Genomic DNA, 20,384 nt, shown 5'->3' with positions numbered 1-20,384 from the left:
TAAAGCTGTCCAGGTGCTCTATCATGAAAAACCACTGCTGTCCAGCTGCACTACAATTAACCAACAGCTCTGTCCAGGTGTAATATATTGGACCTCCTGCTCTGTCCAGCTGCACTATAATGTACCACCAGCTCTGTCCAGCTAAACTATAATGGACCACCATCTCTGTCCAGCTAAACTATAATGGACCACCAGCTCTGTCCAGCTGCACTACAATTAACCAACAGCTCTGTCCAGGTGTAATGTATTGGACATCCTGCTCTGTCCAGCTGCACTATAATGTACCACCAGCTCTGTCCAGCTGCACTATAATGTACCACCAGCTCTGTCCAACTAAACTATAATGGACCACCAGCTCTGTCCAGCTGCACTATAATGTACCACCAGCTCTGTCCAGCTAAACTATAATGGACCACCAGCTCTGTCCAGCTAAACTATAATGGACCACCATCTCTGTCCAGCTAAACTATAATGGACCACCATCTCTGTCCAGCTAAACTATAATGGACCACCATCTCTGTCCAGCTAAACTATAATGGACCACCATCTCTGTCCAGCTAAACTATAATGGACCACCATCTCTGTCCAGCTAAACTATAATGGACCACCATCTCTGTCCAGCTAAACTATAATGGACCACCATCTCTGTCCAGCTAAACTATAATGGACCACCATCTCTGTCCAGCTAAACTAAAATGGACCACCATCTCTGTCCAGCTAAACTATAATGGACCACCATCTCTGTCCAGCTAAACTATAATGGACCACCATCTCTGTCCAGCTAAACTATAATGGACCACCATCTCTGTCCAGCTAAACTATAATGGACCACCAGCTCTGTCCAGCTAAACTATAATGGACCACCATCTCTGTCCAGCTAAACTATAATGGACCACCATCTCTGTCCAGCTAAACTATAATGGACCACTATCTCTGTCCAGCTAAACTATAATGGACCACCAGCTCTGTCCAGCTAAACTACAATGGACCAACAGCTCTGTCCAGCTGCACTACAATAAACCACCAGCTCTGTCCAGCTAAACTATAATCAACCACCAGCTCTGTCCAGCTGCACTATAATCAAGCACCAGCTCTGTCCAGCTGCACTATAATCAACCACCAGCTCTGTCCAGCTGCACGATAATCAACCATCTGCACTGTCCAGCTGCACGATAATCAACCACCAGCTCTGTCCAGCTGCACTATAATCAACCACCAGCTCTGTCCAGCTGCACTATAATCAACCACCAGCTCTGTCCAGCTGCACTATAATCAACCACCAGCTCTGTCCAGCTGCACTATAATCAACCACCAGCTCTGTCCAGCTGCACGATAATCAACCACCAGCTCTGTTCAGCTGCACGATAATCAACCACCAGCTCTGTCCAGCTGCACTATAATCAACCACCAGCTCTGTCCAGCTGCACGATAATCAACCACCAGTTCTGTCCAGCTGCACTATAATCAACCACCAGCTCTGTCCAGCTGCACTATAATCAACCACCAGCTCTGTCCAGCTGCACTATAATCAACCACCAGCTCTGTCCAGCTGCACGATAATCAACCACCAGCTCTGTCCAGCTGCACGATAATCAACCACCTGCACTGTCCAGCTGCACGATAATCAACCACCAGCTCTGTCCAGCTGCACGATAATCAACCACCAGCTCTGTCCAGCTGCACGATAATCAACTACCAGCTCTGTCCAGCTGCACTATAATCAACCACCAGCTCTGTCCAGCTGTACTATAATCAACCACCAGCTCTGTCCAGCTGCACTATAATCAACCACCAGCTCTGTCCAGCTTCACTATAATCAACCACCAGCTCTGTCCAGCTGCACTATAATCAATCACCAGCTCTGTCCAGCTGCACGATAATCAACCACCAGCTCTGTTCAGCTGCACGATAATCAACCACCAGCTCTGTCCAGCTGCACTATAATCAACCACCAGCTCTGTCCAGCTGCATGATAATCAACCACCAGCTCTGTCCAGCTGCACGATAATCAACCACCTGCACTGTCCAGCTGCATGATAATCAACCACCAGCTCTGTCCAGCTGCACTATAATCAACCACCAGCTCTGTCCAGCTGCACGATAATCAACCACCTTCACTGTCCAGCTGCACGATAATCAACCACCAGCTCTGTCCAGCTGCACGATAATCAACCACCAGCTCTGTCCAGCTGCACTATAATCAACCACCAGCTCTGTCCAGCTGAACTATAATGAACCACCAGCTGCACTATAATGGACCAGCAGCTCTGTCCAGCTGCACTATAATGGACCACCAACTCTGTCCAGCTGCACTATAATGGACCACCAGCTCTGTCCATCTGAACTATATTGGACCGCCAGCTCTCTCCATCTGCACTGTAATGAACCACCAGCTCTTTCCAGCTGCACTATAATGAACCACCAGCTCTTTCCAGCTGCACTATAATAGACCACCAGCTCTGTCCAGCTGAACTATATTAGACCACCAGCTCTTTCAAGCTGCACTATAATGGACCATCAGCTCTGTCCAGCTGAACTATATTAGACCACCAGCTCTTTCAAGCTGCACTATAATGGACCATCAGCTCTGTCCAGCTGCGCTATAATGGATCACCAGCTCTGTCCAGCTGCACTATAATGGACCGCCAGCTCTGTCCAGCTGCACTATAATGGACCACCAGCTCTGTCCAGCTAAACTATAATGGACCAAAAGCTCTGTCCAGCTGCACTACAATAAACCACCAGCACTGTCCAGATGCACTATAATGGACCACCGGTACTGTACGACTAAACTGTAATGGACCAAAAGCTCTGTCCAGCTGCACTACAATGGACCACCAGCTCTGTCCAGCTGCACTATAATGGACCACCGGTACTGTCCGACTAAACTGTAATGGACCAAAAGCTCTGTCCAGCTAAACAATAATGGACCATCAGCTCTGTCCACCTGCAGTATAATGGACCAATGGCACTTTCCAGCTGCACTATGATGACCAACCAGCGCTTTCCAGCTGCACTATAATAACCCACCAGCGCTTTTGAGATACACTATAATGGACCACCAGCTCTGTCCAGCGGCACTATAATCAACCACCAGCTCTGTCCAGCTGCACGATAATCAACCACCTGCACTGTCCAGCTGCACGATAATCAACCACCAGCTCTGTCCAGCTGCACTATAATCAACCACCAGCTCTGTCCAGCTGCACAATAATCAACCACCAGCTCTGTCCAGCTGCACGATAATCAACCACCTGCACTGTCCAGCTGCACGATAATCAACCACCAGCTCTGTCCAGCTGCACAATAATCAACCACCAGCTCTGTCCAGCTGCACGATAATCAACCACCTGCACTGTCCAGCTGCACGATAATCAACCACCAGCTCTGTCCAGCTGCACTATAATCAACCACCAGCTCTGTCCAGCTGCACGATAATCAACCACCTTCACTGTCCAGCTGCACGATAATCAACCACCAGCTCTGTCCAGCTGCACGATAATCAACCACCAGCTCTGTCCAGCTGAACTATAATGAACCATCAGCTGCACTATAATGGACCAGCAGCTCTGTCCAGCTGCACTATAATGGACCACCAACTCTGTCCAGCTGCACTATAATGGACCACCAGCTCTGTCCATCTGAACTATATTGGACCGCCAGCTCTCTCCATCTGCACTGTAATGAACCACCAGCTCTTTCCAGCTGCACTATAATGAACCACCAGCTCTTTCCAGCTGCACTATAATAGACCACCAGCTCTGTCCAGCTGAACTATATTAGACCAGCAGCTCTTTCAAGCTGCACTATAATGGACCATCAGCTCTGTCCAGCTGCACTATAATGGACCATCAGCTCTTTCCAGCTGAACTATATTAGACCACCAGCTCTTTCAAGCTGCACTATAATGGACCATCAGCTCTGTCCAGCTGCAGTATAATGGATCACCAGCTCTGTCCAGCTAAACTATAATGGACCAAAAGCTCTGTCCAGCTGCACTACAATAAACCACCAGCACTGTCCAGATGCACTATAATGGACCACCGGTACTGTACGACTAAACTGTAATGGACCAAAAGCTCTGTCCAGCTGCACTACAATGGACCACCAGCTCTGTCCAGCTGCACTATAATGGACCACCGGTACTGTCCGACTAAACTGTAATGGACCAAAAGCTCTGTCCAGCTAAACAATAATGGACCATCAGCTCTGTCCACCTGCAGTATAATGGACCAATGGCACTTTCCAGCTGCACTATGATGACCAACCAGCGCTTTCCAGCTGCACTATAATAACCCACCAGCGCTTTTGAGATACACTATAATGGACCACCAGCTCTGTCCAGCGGCACTATAATGGACCTACAGCACTGTCCAGCTACACTATAATAATCGACCAGTGCTGTCCAGCTGCTCTTTAATAAACAACCAGTGCTTTCCAGTTGCACAATAAAAATCCAGAAAGCTTAACTTTTTTTAAATCTAACTGCACTGTCCAATTTACAGTAGCTATTACAGTGAAAAAATACCATGCTATTGTGTGAGGAGAGTGCATAACAACAAGAAACAAATTATCACAGCAACCTGTTTGATACATTCACCTCTGAAGGTAAATAATGCACTTATATTCAGTAATCTTGCTCTGATTTGTCATCCTGAGGGTCTCAGAGATAAAATGTAGCATAGTTTTGTTTGATAAAATCCATTTTTATATTCAAATGTAGGAACTGGGTTCTACAGTTTGAACCCCTACTGTCTCTGTCTCCACACCCACCGTGCCTGGCCATCTAGATGTGTGAAAGTTAGTGCGTAAGTTAATGATCCATCATGTATGACATTCCTGGGAGTGTATAAACTGCAATTTTGTATTCCCACATAATTTTTCGATGTTCTCTATAGTTATGTAATTGAAAATGTATTAATTGATCAATTCGGCACATTTGGGCAGACTTGATAAAAAAATTGTGTAGTATTGCAATGCTTCGCTGGATCAATCTGAAACTTTGCATACACACTGCTACCATCTAGTGGCCAAAATCTATATTGTGCCTAAACTCCTATATTACATTATGGTCTTTCTCTTTGCATTTCAAAGATGTTGGAACAAAACAATATATATAAAAAGCCTAATTTCTTGTTTGTATTATCTTTTACCAGATCTAATGTGTTCTATTCTCCTACATTAATTTCACATTTCCACAAACTTCAAAGTGTTTCCTTTCAAATTATATCAAGAATACGCATATCCTTGCTTCAGGTCCTGAGCTACAGGCAGTTAGATTTGGTTATGTCATTTGAGGCAAAAATTGGAAAAAAAGAGTCCGATCCTTTTAACCTAATTCAACTGACGAAAATTGCAGGGTACTTTGCTTCATAAAATATATATTTGTGACACTGTGTTACAGGTCATGCAAACAAAAATAAATCAAACATTCTAGATCTTTTTGAAGACCTCTTTAAATTGATGAGCTATAGACCTTTAGAGTCCATGGGAAGTAGTGAACGGACCTCCACCATATCCTCCCATTCTAAAAAAAGAATCTTTCTGATCAAGTAGCATCTTTAATCCCCTGCCGAGTGCCTACCGCTCACACACACAGTTACAAACTTTCAAGATAACTCACAGATTAATTATATTGTTTTTGACGTATAGTAAAGACATTGTAAATCGTATTGTAAATCCATGGCAAAACAATCAACTTCACTTGAGCAGTAATCTGATTTAGAGTTTGATTTATTTGTGTTTCCGTGGTTACTTAATAGGAACCCTTCCTCCTATTCAGGCCAAGATGATGACAGTGAAAACACCACCCCAGTGACTGGCCCACAGCTGTGTATATACAACCCAATAGATTTCCTCCCTGTCTCCACAGAAAAAAAGCCTGCAATACGCAGCTATGCAACACTTTAGGTCTGCCCACCAGGATATACAGTGAATGATATGTTGGTATCATATCATGTGATAAATATGTTGTGTATCAGGAAAGATGGATTTCATTATTCCCTGAAGCCTGTTACTTTAATCCAGACCTGGGTTCAAATACTATTTGAAATCATTTTAAGTACTTTAGCTGGGCTTGATTGAGCTTGCCTGGAGCATTGGAACCAAAAGAATAGTTACAAAAGGGCAAAACCATCTGGCACTCCAGACAGACTATAACAACAGATTTCAAATACTATTTGAAGTCAGGTCTGCTTTAATCACCACTCACATAATATAATGTAGTTCATTACTGGGTGCTGAAGAGGGTATGATATCACACTGGGTGACATTTTAAGCTCTGTCTTTTACTTAGCTCTTACTAACTGTCTTAATTGAACTCTTAAGTGTACGATGCCACTTCAATTCACGTTTTCCTTTTTTTTATTGCTGAGTTGCTCTGTTTCAGCCAAAGAACAAATACTGAGCTTGTTTGGAAAGTGTTTAATGTTGCTCATAACTCACCCCAGGGAACATATTGTGGATCATAATTTAAATTCATCCATTTGTAAAAGTTTTTAATGGTAGTATATTCGTATAACAATGTTTACACTGTGTAGGCCTCAGACTTATTTATCCTGTGTGTCATCCTCAAATCCAATCAAATCAATTTGTATGTGTCACATGCTTTGTAAATAACAGGTAGACTAACAATGCAGAGAAAGAAAATAGAGAACTAATAGAAAAGTAAAATGCTTTATAATAAAAGTAATAATAAATACACAATGAGTAATGTTAACTTGGCTTCATACACAGGGTACCAGTACCAACTTAATGTGCAGGGGTACAAGGTAATTGTGGTAGATATGTCCATATAACTAGGAATAAAGTGACTAGGCAACAAACAGGATAGATAATAAACAGTAGCAGCAGTTTATGTGATTAGTCAAAAAGTTTTTAAAAAGTACCAATGCAGATAGTCTGGGCAGCTATTTGGTTAACTATTTAACTAACTATTTAGCAGTTTTATGGCTTGGGGGTGGAAGCTGTTCAGCATCTTCTAACAGTAGGAAACGTCTGACCACATCCAAATCCCACCAGGGAGTTGTGTTGTTGTCAACATTTCTGATGAAATTAGTATTTCTGTTTTACAGCCTAGAATTTCCAGAAACCTCCAGCAGTATGTGGCAGTAAAGATGTCTCTTGTGACAGACAGGTCCCAAATCTCATAAAGCTGACAATGATATGCAGGCCTGAGACGCACAGTCCGCATCTCAAATGGCACCCTGTTCACTATACACTGACATTATACACAATTATACAAAAGATTAAGAACACCACTTTTTCCATGACACAGACTGACCAGGTGAATCCAGGTGAAAGCTATGATCCCTTATTGATGTCACTTGTTAAATCCATTTCAATCAGCGTAGATGAAGGGGAGGAGACAGGTTAAAGAAGGATGTTTAAGATTTGACACAATTGAGACATGGATTGTGTATGTGTGCCATTCAGAGGGTGAATGGACAAGACAAAATATTTAAGTGCCTTTGAACGGGGTATGGTAGTAGGTACCAGGTGCATCAGTATTTGTCAAGAACTGCAACGTTGCTGGGTTTTTCACGCTCAACAGTTTCTCATGTGTATCAAGAATGGTCCACCACCCAAAGTACATCCAGCCAACTTGACACAACTGTGGGAAGCATTGTAGTCAACATGGGCCAGCATCCCTGTGGAACGCTTGTAGAGTCTGTGCCCTGACGAATTGAGGCTGTTCTGAGGGCAAAAGGGGTGGCAATTCTATATTAGGAAGGTGTCCTAATGTTTTATACACTCAGTGTACAGGGCACTACTTTTGACCAAGGCCCTTTAGGCTTTAGTGTACTACTTTTGGCCAGAGCCCTATGAACCCTGATCAAAAGTAGTGCACTATATAAGGAATTGGGTGCCATTTTGGACATAGCCCCAGTCTCCTTGCTGTACCAAGACTACTGGGCCAATGCAATAATGTTGGCGCAACCACGGTTTCATTATTAATACATTGTATTATTAACAGGAAAACATAAACATCTGTAGAACTATAACTTAAAACAACAATCAGGGACAGATTATTTAATGATTTTGGTATTTGTCTTCTTTGTGGACAGTGTTGACTTTGCCTCGCCGTGGCCCTTTGAATTTATTCAGTATGCAAAGTAAAGTGTAAGTCTTTATTCTGAGGATAATAAACAGCTTTGTGTTTTGCGCTCTCTTTAAACTTAAAACTCAACTCTACATCCAAGATTCCAACAAGGCTCCGTCGATGTAACCATAGTACAGTAATTTGGATAAATAGCAAAGATGAAAGTGGGATTTCGTTCTTACATGCCTTCTAGACTGTTTGCACATTTTTGCTTAAGCACCAAAGTCTGAGTGTATAATTACACTCTAAATGCTGTTTTTTGTTTTTTAAGAAAATGTGTATCCTTGCACTCCTTGAACAAACATTTTACATTCTCCAAATGACTATGTTACAAAGACAAACCCCAGATCACACAGGCTAAGTCTCGAAAAATATAGAAAAGCTGCTAGATGGATAGTTCTCCTGAATCACTACAAAATCTGTGTCTTACTCGACTGTACTCCTGCATAAGGAAGCAGCAAATCTATGGGGTAAGATATGCAGCCATGAAAGAGGAAGAGCCCCATATCTTTCTTTCTTTCTTTCTTTCTTCTCTCTCTCTCTCTCTCTCTCTGTCTCTCTCTCTCTCATATAGAAACGTAGCAAAAAAAATGTGTGTAGGTATATACATGTTTATGTTGATGTGGAAAGATAGATAGAAATTATTTGTTGCAAGTTGGGGGGGGGGGGGGGGGGGGGGGGGTTCACACCTAGCTTGGCTATTAGACAATTCTTTAGTAAAGGCTGAATAGTCTATTGTTCAGCTAATAGCCCATCCTGCTACGCTTGTGAAAAATGAATAATAATACTTTTTCCCCTTTCAACATGTTAAAGATTCCAATTGATAAAGTGTTTTTAGCCACAATCGGCCCCAATCCCAATTAATTTTTTATTTTATTTTTTTATTTCACCTTTATTTAACCAGGTAGGCATGTTGAGAACAAGTTCTCCTTTGCAACTGCAACCTTGCCAAGATAAAGCATAGCAATTCGACACATACAACAACACAGAGTTACACATGGAATAAACAAAACATGTAGTCAATAATACAGTAGAAAAAATAAAACAAATGAGGTAAGATACGGGAGTTAAGGCAATAAATAGGCCATGGTGGCAAAGTAATTACAATATAGCAATTCAACACTGGAATGGTAGATGTGCAGAAGATGAATGTGCAAGTAGAGATCCTGGGGTGCAAAGGAGCAAGATAAATAAAATAAATACAGTATGGAGATGAGGTAGATAGATGGGCTATTTACAGATGGGCTAAGTACAGGCGCAGTGATCTGTGAGCTGCTCTGACAGCTGGTGCTTAAAGCTAGTGAGGGAGATATGAGTCTCCAGCTTCAGTGATTTTTGCAGTTTGTTCCAGTCATTGGCGGCAGAGAACTGGAAGGAAAGGCGACCAAAGGAGGAATTGGCTTTGGGGGTGACCAGTGAGATATACCTGCTGGAGCGCATGCTACAAGTGGGTGCTGCTATGGTGACCAGTGAGCTGAGATAAGGCGGGGCTTTACCTAGCAGAGACTTGTAGATAACCTGTAGCCAATGGGTTTGGCGACGAGTATGAAGCGAGGGCCAACCAACGAGAGCGTACAGGTCGCAGTGGTGGGTAGTGTATGGGGCTTTGGTGACAAAACGAATGGCAATGTGATAGACTGCATCCAATTTGTTGAGTAGAGTGTCGAAGGCTATTTTATAGATGACATCGCCGAAGTCGAGGATCAGTAGGATGATCAGTTTTACGAGGGTATGTTTGGCAGCATGAGTGAAAGATGCTTTGTAGCGATATAGGAAGCCGATTCTAGATTTAATTTTGGATTGGAGATGTGAGCTTAATGTGAGTCTGGAAGGAGAGTTTACAGTCTAACCAGACACCTAGGTATTTGTAGTTGTCCACATATTCTAAGACAGAGCCGTCCAGAGTAGTGATGCTGGACGGGCAGACAGGTGCGGGCAGTGATCGGTTGAATAGCATACATTTAGTTTTACTTGCATTTAAGAGCAGTTGGAGGCCACGGAAGGAGAGTTGTATGGCATTGAAGCTCGTCTGGAGGTTAGTGTCACGAGAATTTTACCCCAATGTTCTAATTGAACTATTTTATAGCTTTGACCAATTCACCCGGGGTTGTAAGTTCCGGGTTCAAAATAAGAATTAGGCAAAGTCTCATACTGCAAAAGGTAAACTCTTTATTCAGAGAACGTTCTCCCGTCAAAAATGTATACACAGTCATTTTATAACTCTCATCCCCACCTACGCACACACACACACACACACACACACACACACACACACACACACACACACACACACACACACACACACACACACACACACACACACACACACGCACACACGCACAGACGCACACACACACTTTTCTTCCAGCCTTGGCAGTTTCTCGCCATTCCTCTCCTCCCCAGATTAGAGAGGCCTAGGAAGGGCCCTCTTTCCTGTTATCAGTTTAACCAGGTCATGTGCAGTTCAGTTGTCCTCTGTCCATTTCTCACCCTTAAGACCAAGCTCCTGTGCAGCAGCTCTATTTCCTTTTCCAACAGCCAGATCAATCGCCTTCAACTTGAAAGCTGCATCATATGCATTTCTCTGTGTCTTTGCCATGATGGGGGTTACAAAATGACTACCGTAATCAGAATGATGGGAAGTTTGAGAGCACTCAATTTAATCTAAACAGTAAACAAAAAAGTTGTTTGACCTTAACCCGTTCGGCAATTTCATTGGTCTAATGAAAGCTTCTTGCCGCCAAAAAACTGAGCACGTCACAGAATGTGTTTTTTTTTGAGAAAAAAAATGTGAAAGTTGGAATAATCCATATATTAGCCGCGTCATTGTTTAAGCCGCGAGGTTCAAAGCGTGGGGAAAAGGTTGCGGCTTATAGTCCGGAATTTACGGTAGATTGTAGGATGGCCGGGGTGTTAAGCATGTCCCAGTTTAGGTTACCTAGTAGCACGAGCTCAGAAGATAGATGGGGGGCAATCAATTCACATATGGTGTCGAGAGCGCAGCTGTGGGCAGAGGATGGTCTATAGCAAGCGGCAACGGTGAGAGACTTGTTTCTGGAAAGGTGGATTTTTAAAAGTAGAAGCTCTAATTGTTTGGGTACAGACTTGGATAGTAATACAGTACTCTGCAGGCTATCTTTGCAGTAGATTGCAACACCGCCCCCTTTGGCAATTCTATCTTGGCGGAAAATGTTATAGTTAGGGATGGAGATTTCAGGGTTTTTGGTGGTCTTCCTAAGCCAGGATTCAGACACGGCTAAGACATCCGGGTTGTGCTAAAGCAGTGAGTAAAACAAACTTAGGGAGTAGGCTTCTAATGTTAACATGCATGAAACCAAGGCTTTTACGGTTACAGAAGTCAACAAATGAGAGCACCTGGGGAGTGGGAGTGGAGCTAGGCACTGCAGGACCTGGATTAACCTCTACATCACCAGAGGAACAGAGGAGAAGTAGGATAAGGGTACGGCTAAAGGCTATACGAACTGGCCGGCCAGCACGTTCGGAACAGAGAGTAAAAGGAGCAGGTTTCTGGGCACAATAGCATAGATTCAAGGCATAGTGTAGTAGGATGTGAGTACATTGGAGGTAAACCTAGGCATTGAGTAATGATGAGAGAGATATAGTCTCTAGAAACGTTTAAACCAGGTGATGTCATCGCATATGAAGGAGGTGGAACAACATGGTTCGTTAAGGCATATTGAGCAGGGCTAATACATTTAGGCACAGTCGATAGCGTGCTGGACTTCGGGCTTGAATGTTGAGGGTTCGAATCCTGCTCCCTGCTTGTTTCTTTACATTATTATGCCGGTCTAAGAGCAAATAGCCTGGATTGTTACTCCCATCTCGTCCCTCGCTCTCTTCCACGCGTCATTCAGCACGCTGTGGGCGTGCTGGCAGGATGTACTGTTTTTTTTCTTCTGAATATATGAATTACAAATCAGCCTTTACTTAAATCATTGTTCTAGTCTATTGTATAGTTACAATGTGTAATCCTTGATGTCCCAGGAGCAGGTGTGGTAAACACTGTTGAAGTGTATAATTGCATACATGCAAACACAGCATCCTTCAAATAATGGAGTTTGATACACCTGGTATTGGATATGACTGAAAAAAAACTTGCTAAATAGCGATTTTCGTAAATAAATATGCACAATCGTTTATCTCTACATTAAATAACACATTCTTATCAATTGTACATATTTTGATTGACTCATTATGACGCTATAATGACTTACATTTGTTTCCCCCGTATAATGTTTTGTCAGCCATTGTTGCTGAAGAAAGTCACCAGGGACGGGTGGCTTGCGTCAAACTCATCATTGGAACCATGGGATATGATTGGTCATGTAAAAACCATGAGACCCAAATGCATTATAAGTGGTCGAAATCCCCTTTGTGGTAGTCTGGAGCAATGAAACCATGATGCTGGGTACCTCTAAGTCTCATGGTGTAAGCTCGCAACTTTTAAAGGAGGAACCACTGTAAGGCAACAACATAGGAAAAATGCTAAGGGGGTGAATACATTCTACCGTTCAAAAGTTTGGGGTCACTTAGAAATGTCCTTGTTTTTGAAAGAAAAGCTAATTTTTCTCCATTAAAATAACATCAAATTGATCAGAAATACAGTGTACACATTGTTAATGTTGTAAATGACTATTGTAGCTGGAAACAGCTGTTTTTTTATGGAATATCTACTTAGGCGTACAGAGGCCCATTATCAGCAACCATCACTCTTGTGTTCCAATGGCACGTTGTGATAGCTAATCCAGGTTTATCATTTAAAAAGGCTAATTGATCATTAGAAAACCCTTTTGCAATTATGTTAGCACAGCTGAAAACGGTTGTCCTGATTAAAGAAGCAATACAACTGAGTGTCTGGAGCATCAGCATTAGTGGGTGGCAAATAAACTAACAAAAAAACACAATCAGCTGGGGGCACGTAAAACATGCACCTTCTTCTCCAGCACCATCAAACTCTTTTACTCCTCCAAGCTAATCAGTAAGCTAAGGACCCAGGGACTGAACACCTCCCTCTGCAACTGGATCCTGGAACTTCCCGATGGGCTGCCCCAGGTGGTAAGGGTAGGCAACAACCCATCCACCATGCTGACCCTCAACACAGGGGCCCCTCAGGGCTGCGTGCTTAGTCCCCTCCTGTACTGTGTTCACCCAGATCCTCAAAAATGTATACAGCTGCACCATCGAGAGCATCCTAACTGGTTTGCCTCACCTCTTGGTATGGAAACTGCTCAGCATCCAACCGCAATGGCGCTCCAGAGGGTAGTGCGTATGACCCAGTACATCACTGGGTCCGAGCTCCCTACCGTCCAGACCCTGTCAGAGGAAGGCCCTAAAAATTGTCAAAGACTCCAGCCACCCAAGTCATAGACTGTTCTTTCTGCTACCGCATGGCAAGTCTGGGACAAAAATGAACCTTAACAACTTCTACCCCCAAGCCATAAGACTGCTGATCAGTTAATCAAATGGCTACCCAGACTATTTGCATTGACCCCCCGACCCCTATTTTCTTATTATCTATTAAAAAAAATTGCACTGACTTTGTTGCACAGGCTCAATGTACACTCAGTGGACTACAACCACACACCCACACATAATACACTGACACTCCAACACACACACAAACATGGACAAACACACAAACACACACACACATGCATTCACATTCCTTCACACTCTTCTCACACCCAGATTGGCCAGACGGAAGGCACTCCTCAGTAGAAGGCACATGACAGCCCTCTTGGAGTTTGCCAAAAGTCACCTAAAGACTCTCAGACCATGAGAAACAAGATTCTCTGGTCTGTTGAAACCAAGATTGAACTATTTGTCCTGAATGCCAAGCGTCACGTCTGGAGGAACCTGGCTCCATCTCTACGGTGAAGCATGGTGGTGGAAGTATCATGTTGTGGGGATGTTTTTCAGCGGTAGGGACTGGGAGACTAGTCAGGATTGAGGTAAAAGATAAACGGAGCAAAGTACAGAGAGATCCTTGATGAAAACCTGTTCCAGAGCGCTCAGGACCTCAGACTGGGGTGAAGGTTCACCTTCCAACAGGACAACAACCCTAAGCACACAGCCAAGACAACGCAGGAGTGGCTTCGGGACAAGTCTCTGAATGTCTTTGAGTATCCCAGCCAGAGCACGGACTTGAACCCGATCGAACATCTCTGGAGAGAGCTGAAAATAGCTGTTTAGCAACGCTCCCCATCCAACCTGACAGAGCTCGAGAGGATCTGCAGAGAAGAATGGGAGAAACTCTGCAAATACAAGTGTGCCAAGCTTGTAGTGTCATACCCAAGAAAACTTGAGGTTGTAATGGCTTCAAAAGGTGCTTCAACAAAGTACTGAGTAAAAGGTCTGAATACTTATGTAAATGTGATATTTCCTTTGATGAGGGAACAAAACAATTCATTACATTTTAGAATAAGGCTGTAAAGTAACAAAAATTTGAAAAAGTCAAGGAGTCTGAATACTTTCCAATTGCACTGTATCTTCGTTATAGTTATTGTTATTTTCCTTTAGTTTATATAGCAAATTTTTCTTACTTACCTTTTTAAAACTCTGCATTGTTGGTTAAGGTGTCGTAAATAAGCATTTCACGATAAGGTCTACAACTGTTGTATTCGGCGCATGTGACAAATAACATTTGATTTGATTATCTTTCTCTCTCTCATTGCATTCCTCCATCCTGATGGTAACGATGTGATTTGACCCACGGGCATCCGCGGAGCGGCATGGGGGCCCAGGAAGCACCCTCCTTCTTTAGGAAGGTAAATAAGGCAGGCGGCACCGACTGTATTGTAGGCGCATCTGGCATTAGTAATACAGCCCTGTGTAATGGTCTCTGTGGTATCTGTCCTCTTTCTCGACCAGTGAGCTGTGCAGCCTTGAAGCACTGCCCAGGCATTCTCATGCTAATACACAAATGGCTGACAGCAGATGGGAAACATTTGGTTCTTGTTCACTTGTAAAGTAATAATGTGCCTGTTATCATTATTTTACTTTCTGCTGTTCCGCTCTGTATTATAAGACAGAGAGACAGAAAGTTTACAATGGAGGCCATCTTCTTAGGTGGCCTGACGCAGAGAGAGGATTGAGTTTACGTGTGACTGTTGGGAAATGGAAAATCTAAGGAGAGTGATGGAGAGACAGTCCCAATCGTTCTTAGGTTGACTCAAATTTTAGCTCCAGAACAAGGGTAAACCACAGTCATTTAATTATACTATAAGGAAAATGTTAACAATGACTTAATACAACTGTGTGTGTGTGTGTGTGTGTGTGTGTGTGTGTGTGTGTGTGTGTGTGTGTGTGTGTGTGTGTGTGTGTGTGTGTGTGTGTCTGTGTGTGTTTTTCTTGAACTATCCTTGTGGGTATTAAAAGTCCTCACAAGGATAGTAAAACATGTAACATTCGGATAAGTGGGGACATTTTGTCGGTCCCCACGATGTAAAATGCTATTTTATGCTTAGGGGTTAGGTTTAGGGTTACAATTAGGGTTAAGATTAGAATTAAGGTTGGGGTTCAGGTTAGGTATAGGGTTAGGTATCATTTTAGGGTTAGGGCTTTGGAGTTAATGTTAGGTTTAGGGTTAAGGTCAGGGTTAGGTTAAGTGTTAAGGTTAGGGAAAATATGATTTTGGATGGGAATCAATTATTTGGTCCCCACAAGCATAGCAATATGTAACTGTGTGTGTGTGTGGCAGAAGATGTGGCAGAAGACATGACATTCTTCCTCTCTGATGTTTTGCAGAAGTTTGATACAACAACCGCAATGTGGAGTAGACAGAGGTGCTGAAGTTACCATTGCCTTGTCTTTTTGACCTGGCATTAAGCATGGTCATTTCATTTAAACAATAAACAAACATAGCCTACATGTCATCTTTTAGTCGTGGCTAGGCTACTTATAATTCTGTTTTCTTAATAAAGGATTCGTTTTATGCGGGATTGCTAGCCTATATAAACAGAATTTGACATTTAGAATTGCACTGCATATTCAACCTTTTTTTTATGTTGACATAGACTTACAATATTATTCATTATAAGGAGAATAACAACTCGAGCTCTGGGACACATGTGAGGGTTATTTTGGTGTGATGCTCGTGCAAGGTCTAATCCACTGCTGGATGCGTAGCGAGCTCCGGTAGCCTAAGAGCTGTCCTCTCTATTTCTTAATGGCAAGACCCAAGAATGTCTGCTTAGCATGGCTGTGGCTCCTGAACCGGCGACCCAAGGACCGTTATGGCTTTTAGAAGGGTCTATTCGGACCCCCTGTCCCGAAGCATTTTCAAGAAATTCGTGGTCATGCTGTGTTCTCTCCTCACCTCCCTGTACCTCCTCCACTGTCTCACGGACCGCTGTAGCAGCATGCCCACGCTGGTGAAAGACTCCAGCCAAGTCGTGGGCTTCTTCACATCGGAACTACAAGACTTGAAGTCGCTGAGGAGGAAAGGACTGTTAAAGAAATGGACCACGGAGTCCAAGGCACGCTTGAGCTACGAGAGCGCTGACGACACTAAATGGATCTCTGAGGACTCCCGGTTCGACGATACTGATAAGGGACAGGTTTTGTACAAACCGGGACCTCAGGTGGACAGCGATAGCGAGAACCGGGAATTGGCGCGTGATATACAGCTTTCTTTGGATGACATCGTTTCTTCGAAAAGATTGTCACATCGGTTTACAGTGAAGACTGGAAGTACCGGTAAACTCAGTCCGCTTGGAGAGGGGAGAAAGGAGCTGCCCCAGGCGCTAATCATCGGGGTAAAGAAAGGAGGGACGCGCGCGCTACTCGAGTTCCTCCGCGTACACCCAGACCTTAGAGCCGTGGGAGCCGAACCGCACTTCTTCGACCGTAACTACGAGAACGGACTGGAGTGGTACAGGTAAATGTAAAAAAAAAAATTAAATATAGGTGAAATAATAATACTTTTATTGTTATTATTATTATGAGTAGTAGTAGTAGTATTAGTAGTAATATTATAAGATTATGTGCAGCCTGTGCCTTATGTATACTTTTCCAAAACTAACTGCTGAGTTAAATAGTGTTTGCTGAAAAGTTTTCAAAGTTGTGCTGTTAAACGCAACGCCAGTGCCTCTCACTGGCAACACTTGTTCACCATTGGAATAATTCAAATGGCCCAGGTTTTATAGCACGCTTCTTTGCTATTACTTTGTTGCATTTTCTGTTTGAATTGCCTTTTATTACAGTATATGATCATCTTTTGATTACTATATATATATATATATATATATAAAGATATTAACTTGTAAATCATGGACAACCTGGTGCTCTATAGTTCTACTTTATTCAGCTGTTCAACCAGTGTCAAAGTTGTGGGAAAGCTCTAATCACACCAAAATATAACTTGTAATTCACTATGGATTCATTCAATATTTTCTGTAGCCTAAAATGAACACTGCATAATTATGACCTATAGACTAATGAGGTGGTTGTCCTACCCAATTATATATTGTTTACATGTTCATTTGTAACAGTAGTTTACATGCCTAAGTAGCCAACCTAAGCAATAAGTAAATATTTTATTAATTTATCAAAACTTATCTTGGTGAATTTTGTTAAACTAATCTACTGTCTAGGCTTAGTGGCAGAGCTCTGCTATAATATCACCTTATACAATGTATCTAAAAAAGTTTCCTAAAGAAATATATGACCAATAACATAAATCAGGACACTTTCCATATGAAATAAAGTAAATACATTCAATGTAAAATGTTTTACCTAACTGCTGACTTGTAAAGAATTTAATATAAAAGAATATTTAAAAAAAATACAATAGAACAACTGTTTTTCATAGGCCTATTCAACATCAACAGTTGAATTGGGAGCTAAAAGTAAACATTTTCAATTTCAAGGATTATATGGAAAAGGCCCAGATTTAAGTAACAAGCAAAGTGCCGCTTCCAAAGTGAGTAGCACTTTATTAAAGTGCTGATAGAGTATTTCTGACCTGAAATAAATATTCTGAACAAACTCTAGATACACATAAATACACACAGACAATCGCTCCCCCTCAATCCCCTCTCTTCTTTGAGAGTTAGCGTATTTTATCTCACTTTTCTCTCTCTGTGTTAAATGGATTTGTGATTGATTTTTATCAGTAGCTTCATTTTCGTGTGTGTGTGTGTGTCTGTGTGTGTGTGTGTGTGTATGTTCTCTCTCCGGGGAATAATGTCTCTCCCCTCTCACTGTGTCTGTGTGTAACGGGACATTGCCCACACTGCAGCTCTGTTAGTAAGAAGGCTAAGGGTTGTAAGAAGGATTAGGGTTATAATGAAGGGTTACCTGAGTGTCTCCAGAGTTATAATTCACCTTTTGATTGAGTTAACACCAAGCAGCTCACTTTAAAAGCCTGGAGAAACTTTTGCTCTCACCCGGGCCCCTCCCTCTAACTCCCCCAAACTCCCCTTCCAGCCTTAGCCCCCTCTCATACATTAGCACTCCTACCCTCTCCCCACACACAGATACATCCCTCTTTGTGCCTCTCTGAGAGTGAATACTCTATCTTTTGGCCATCACTCTTTCACACCCTTCTGTTTACCTACTCATTCATTGTGGGAGTGTATATACATGAAGGTTCCATCTTTTCCGAGGAGGTGCCAAGATGCTATTGCATGGAATTAGGTCCATGGGCTTCAAGGAGAAACTGAAAAAACTCAACGTCAGGGCCAGTTACGCTTAGTGCCTTCCATTAAAATGGGGAACGGGCCCTTGTATTGAAATGGCCGGAGCAGAAGACATAAAGAAGAGCTACAACAACGTGACTGACTAGTCAACCTGAGGGAGTGGATCTGCTGTGTGGAGGAACACTCCTGTCAACTCTGTTTCAGGGAGTCTGAGAGAGAGACCCTTTATTAATAGTCTGTGTGTGGACGCTTTTGATTGGAAGTACCAAAAAGCTCTGGAAATGTTTTCCTTCTCTTTTTTTGTCTTTTGAACTGCTGAATGGAATGGCAAAAACAATGTTCCACAGATTGTACAACAGACACCAATTTGATGGATGTGTGCAAATGAATAAGAAATAAGGAAACAAACGGTCCAGCGCTATTAATTCATCCTACTTGTCAAGAAACTGTTAATTCATTCCGCTTGTCAAGACACTGTTAATTCATGCTACTTGTCAAGACACTGTTAATCAGAGGTGTGGACGCGAGTCAGATGACTTGGACTCGAGTCAGACTCGAGTCACAAATATGATGACTTGCAACTCGACTTTGATTTTAACACCAATGACTCGTGACTTAATTTGGACTTGAGCCTTTTGACTCGAACTGACTTGATACCCTCCCCAAGACCAAATATAAAAAATTATGCTATTAAAAAAAGTGTGCAGCGCATCAACTCTTAATTTAACGGATTACAGTTTGAATCGGACAGCAGCCAATCAAATTGTGCCAGTTGAGAAAAAGTTGTGCGTGGCAGTGCAGAGGAACGTCGGCGAGTGAATTCAGATGGAGCCCTTGGAAAGATGATACCCAAAATTATTATTTACGGATATAAAGACTACGTTGTATCAACAAAAAACGGATTGCAACTTGCAAAACATGCAGGAAGAAAATGACAGAAGGAGGCACATCAACTTCCAACTTTGTTCGACATGTGAAGCTGCACAAAGAACGGTAAGTTCATAACTTTGCTAGTGTAGCATGTTGGCTAAAGTAATGTTAAATCAATGAGCCACCACACAGTCAGTCAGTGTGGGAACATGATCATTGCACCCAAGATTGAGCTACAACTGGCTTGGCTGTTGGTAGCCTAAATCCTGCCTGATGTTACTGCTGTTCCTAAAGCCATTGACATATGTTAGCCTACTGTAACCACACACACAGTGTGTGTGTGTGTGTGTGTTAAGCTTGGGCGATTGTGTACAAGCCTACATCGCCCGATTGCGCCCCATAGCGATCCTCGATAGTCGATCTCTATGGGGGGAGGGGATCTTTCTTATGGCTACCCATGTATTTCCTTGGAAATATAACGTTTATTTGGAAAGTAATACATATATTTTTAAAAGCATTCGTCATTTGCGTAAATGTAATATACTAACTATTACTCTTGTTAAAACTATGAAATGCTATTACATTTTGTGAAAAGCACATTATGACATGTTTAGGACTCGAAACTCAAAGTTTAGGACTTGAGACTTGACTCGAGATTTGTTGGTCTAGACTTGAGACTTGACTTGGACTTGCCAGTCTTGACTTTGGACTTGACTTGGGACTTGAGTGCTAAGACTTGAGACTTACTTGTG

The 20,384-nt window shown here is 42.6% G+C and overlaps 1 protein-coding gene across 1 annotated transcript in view; it reads left to right on the top strand.

Annotated features, from left to right (window-relative positions):
- The first annotated feature begins 16,310 nt into the window (after window positions 1-16,310).
- The window catches only part of LOC115152875 (heparan sulfate glucosamine 3-O-sulfotransferase 3A1-like), a 93,164-nt gene continuing 89,090 nt past the window's right edge, over window positions 16,311-20,384 (top strand). The window contains exon 1 of the mRNA XM_029697765.1: window positions 16,311-17,000. Coding sequence (XP_029553625.1) covers window positions 16,357-17,000 — 644 coding nt within the window. The 5' untranslated portion in view covers window positions 16,311-16,356. The remainder of the gene's footprint in view (window positions 17,001-20,384) is intronic.

This window comes from Salmo trutta, chromosome 18, assembly GCF_901001165.1.
Source record: "Salmo trutta chromosome 18, fSalTru1.1, whole genome shotgun sequence".
NCBI lineage: Eukaryota > Metazoa > Chordata > Actinopteri > Salmoniformes > Salmonidae > Salmo > Salmo trutta.
This window is presented reverse-complemented; position numbering and strand designations above follow the sequence as displayed.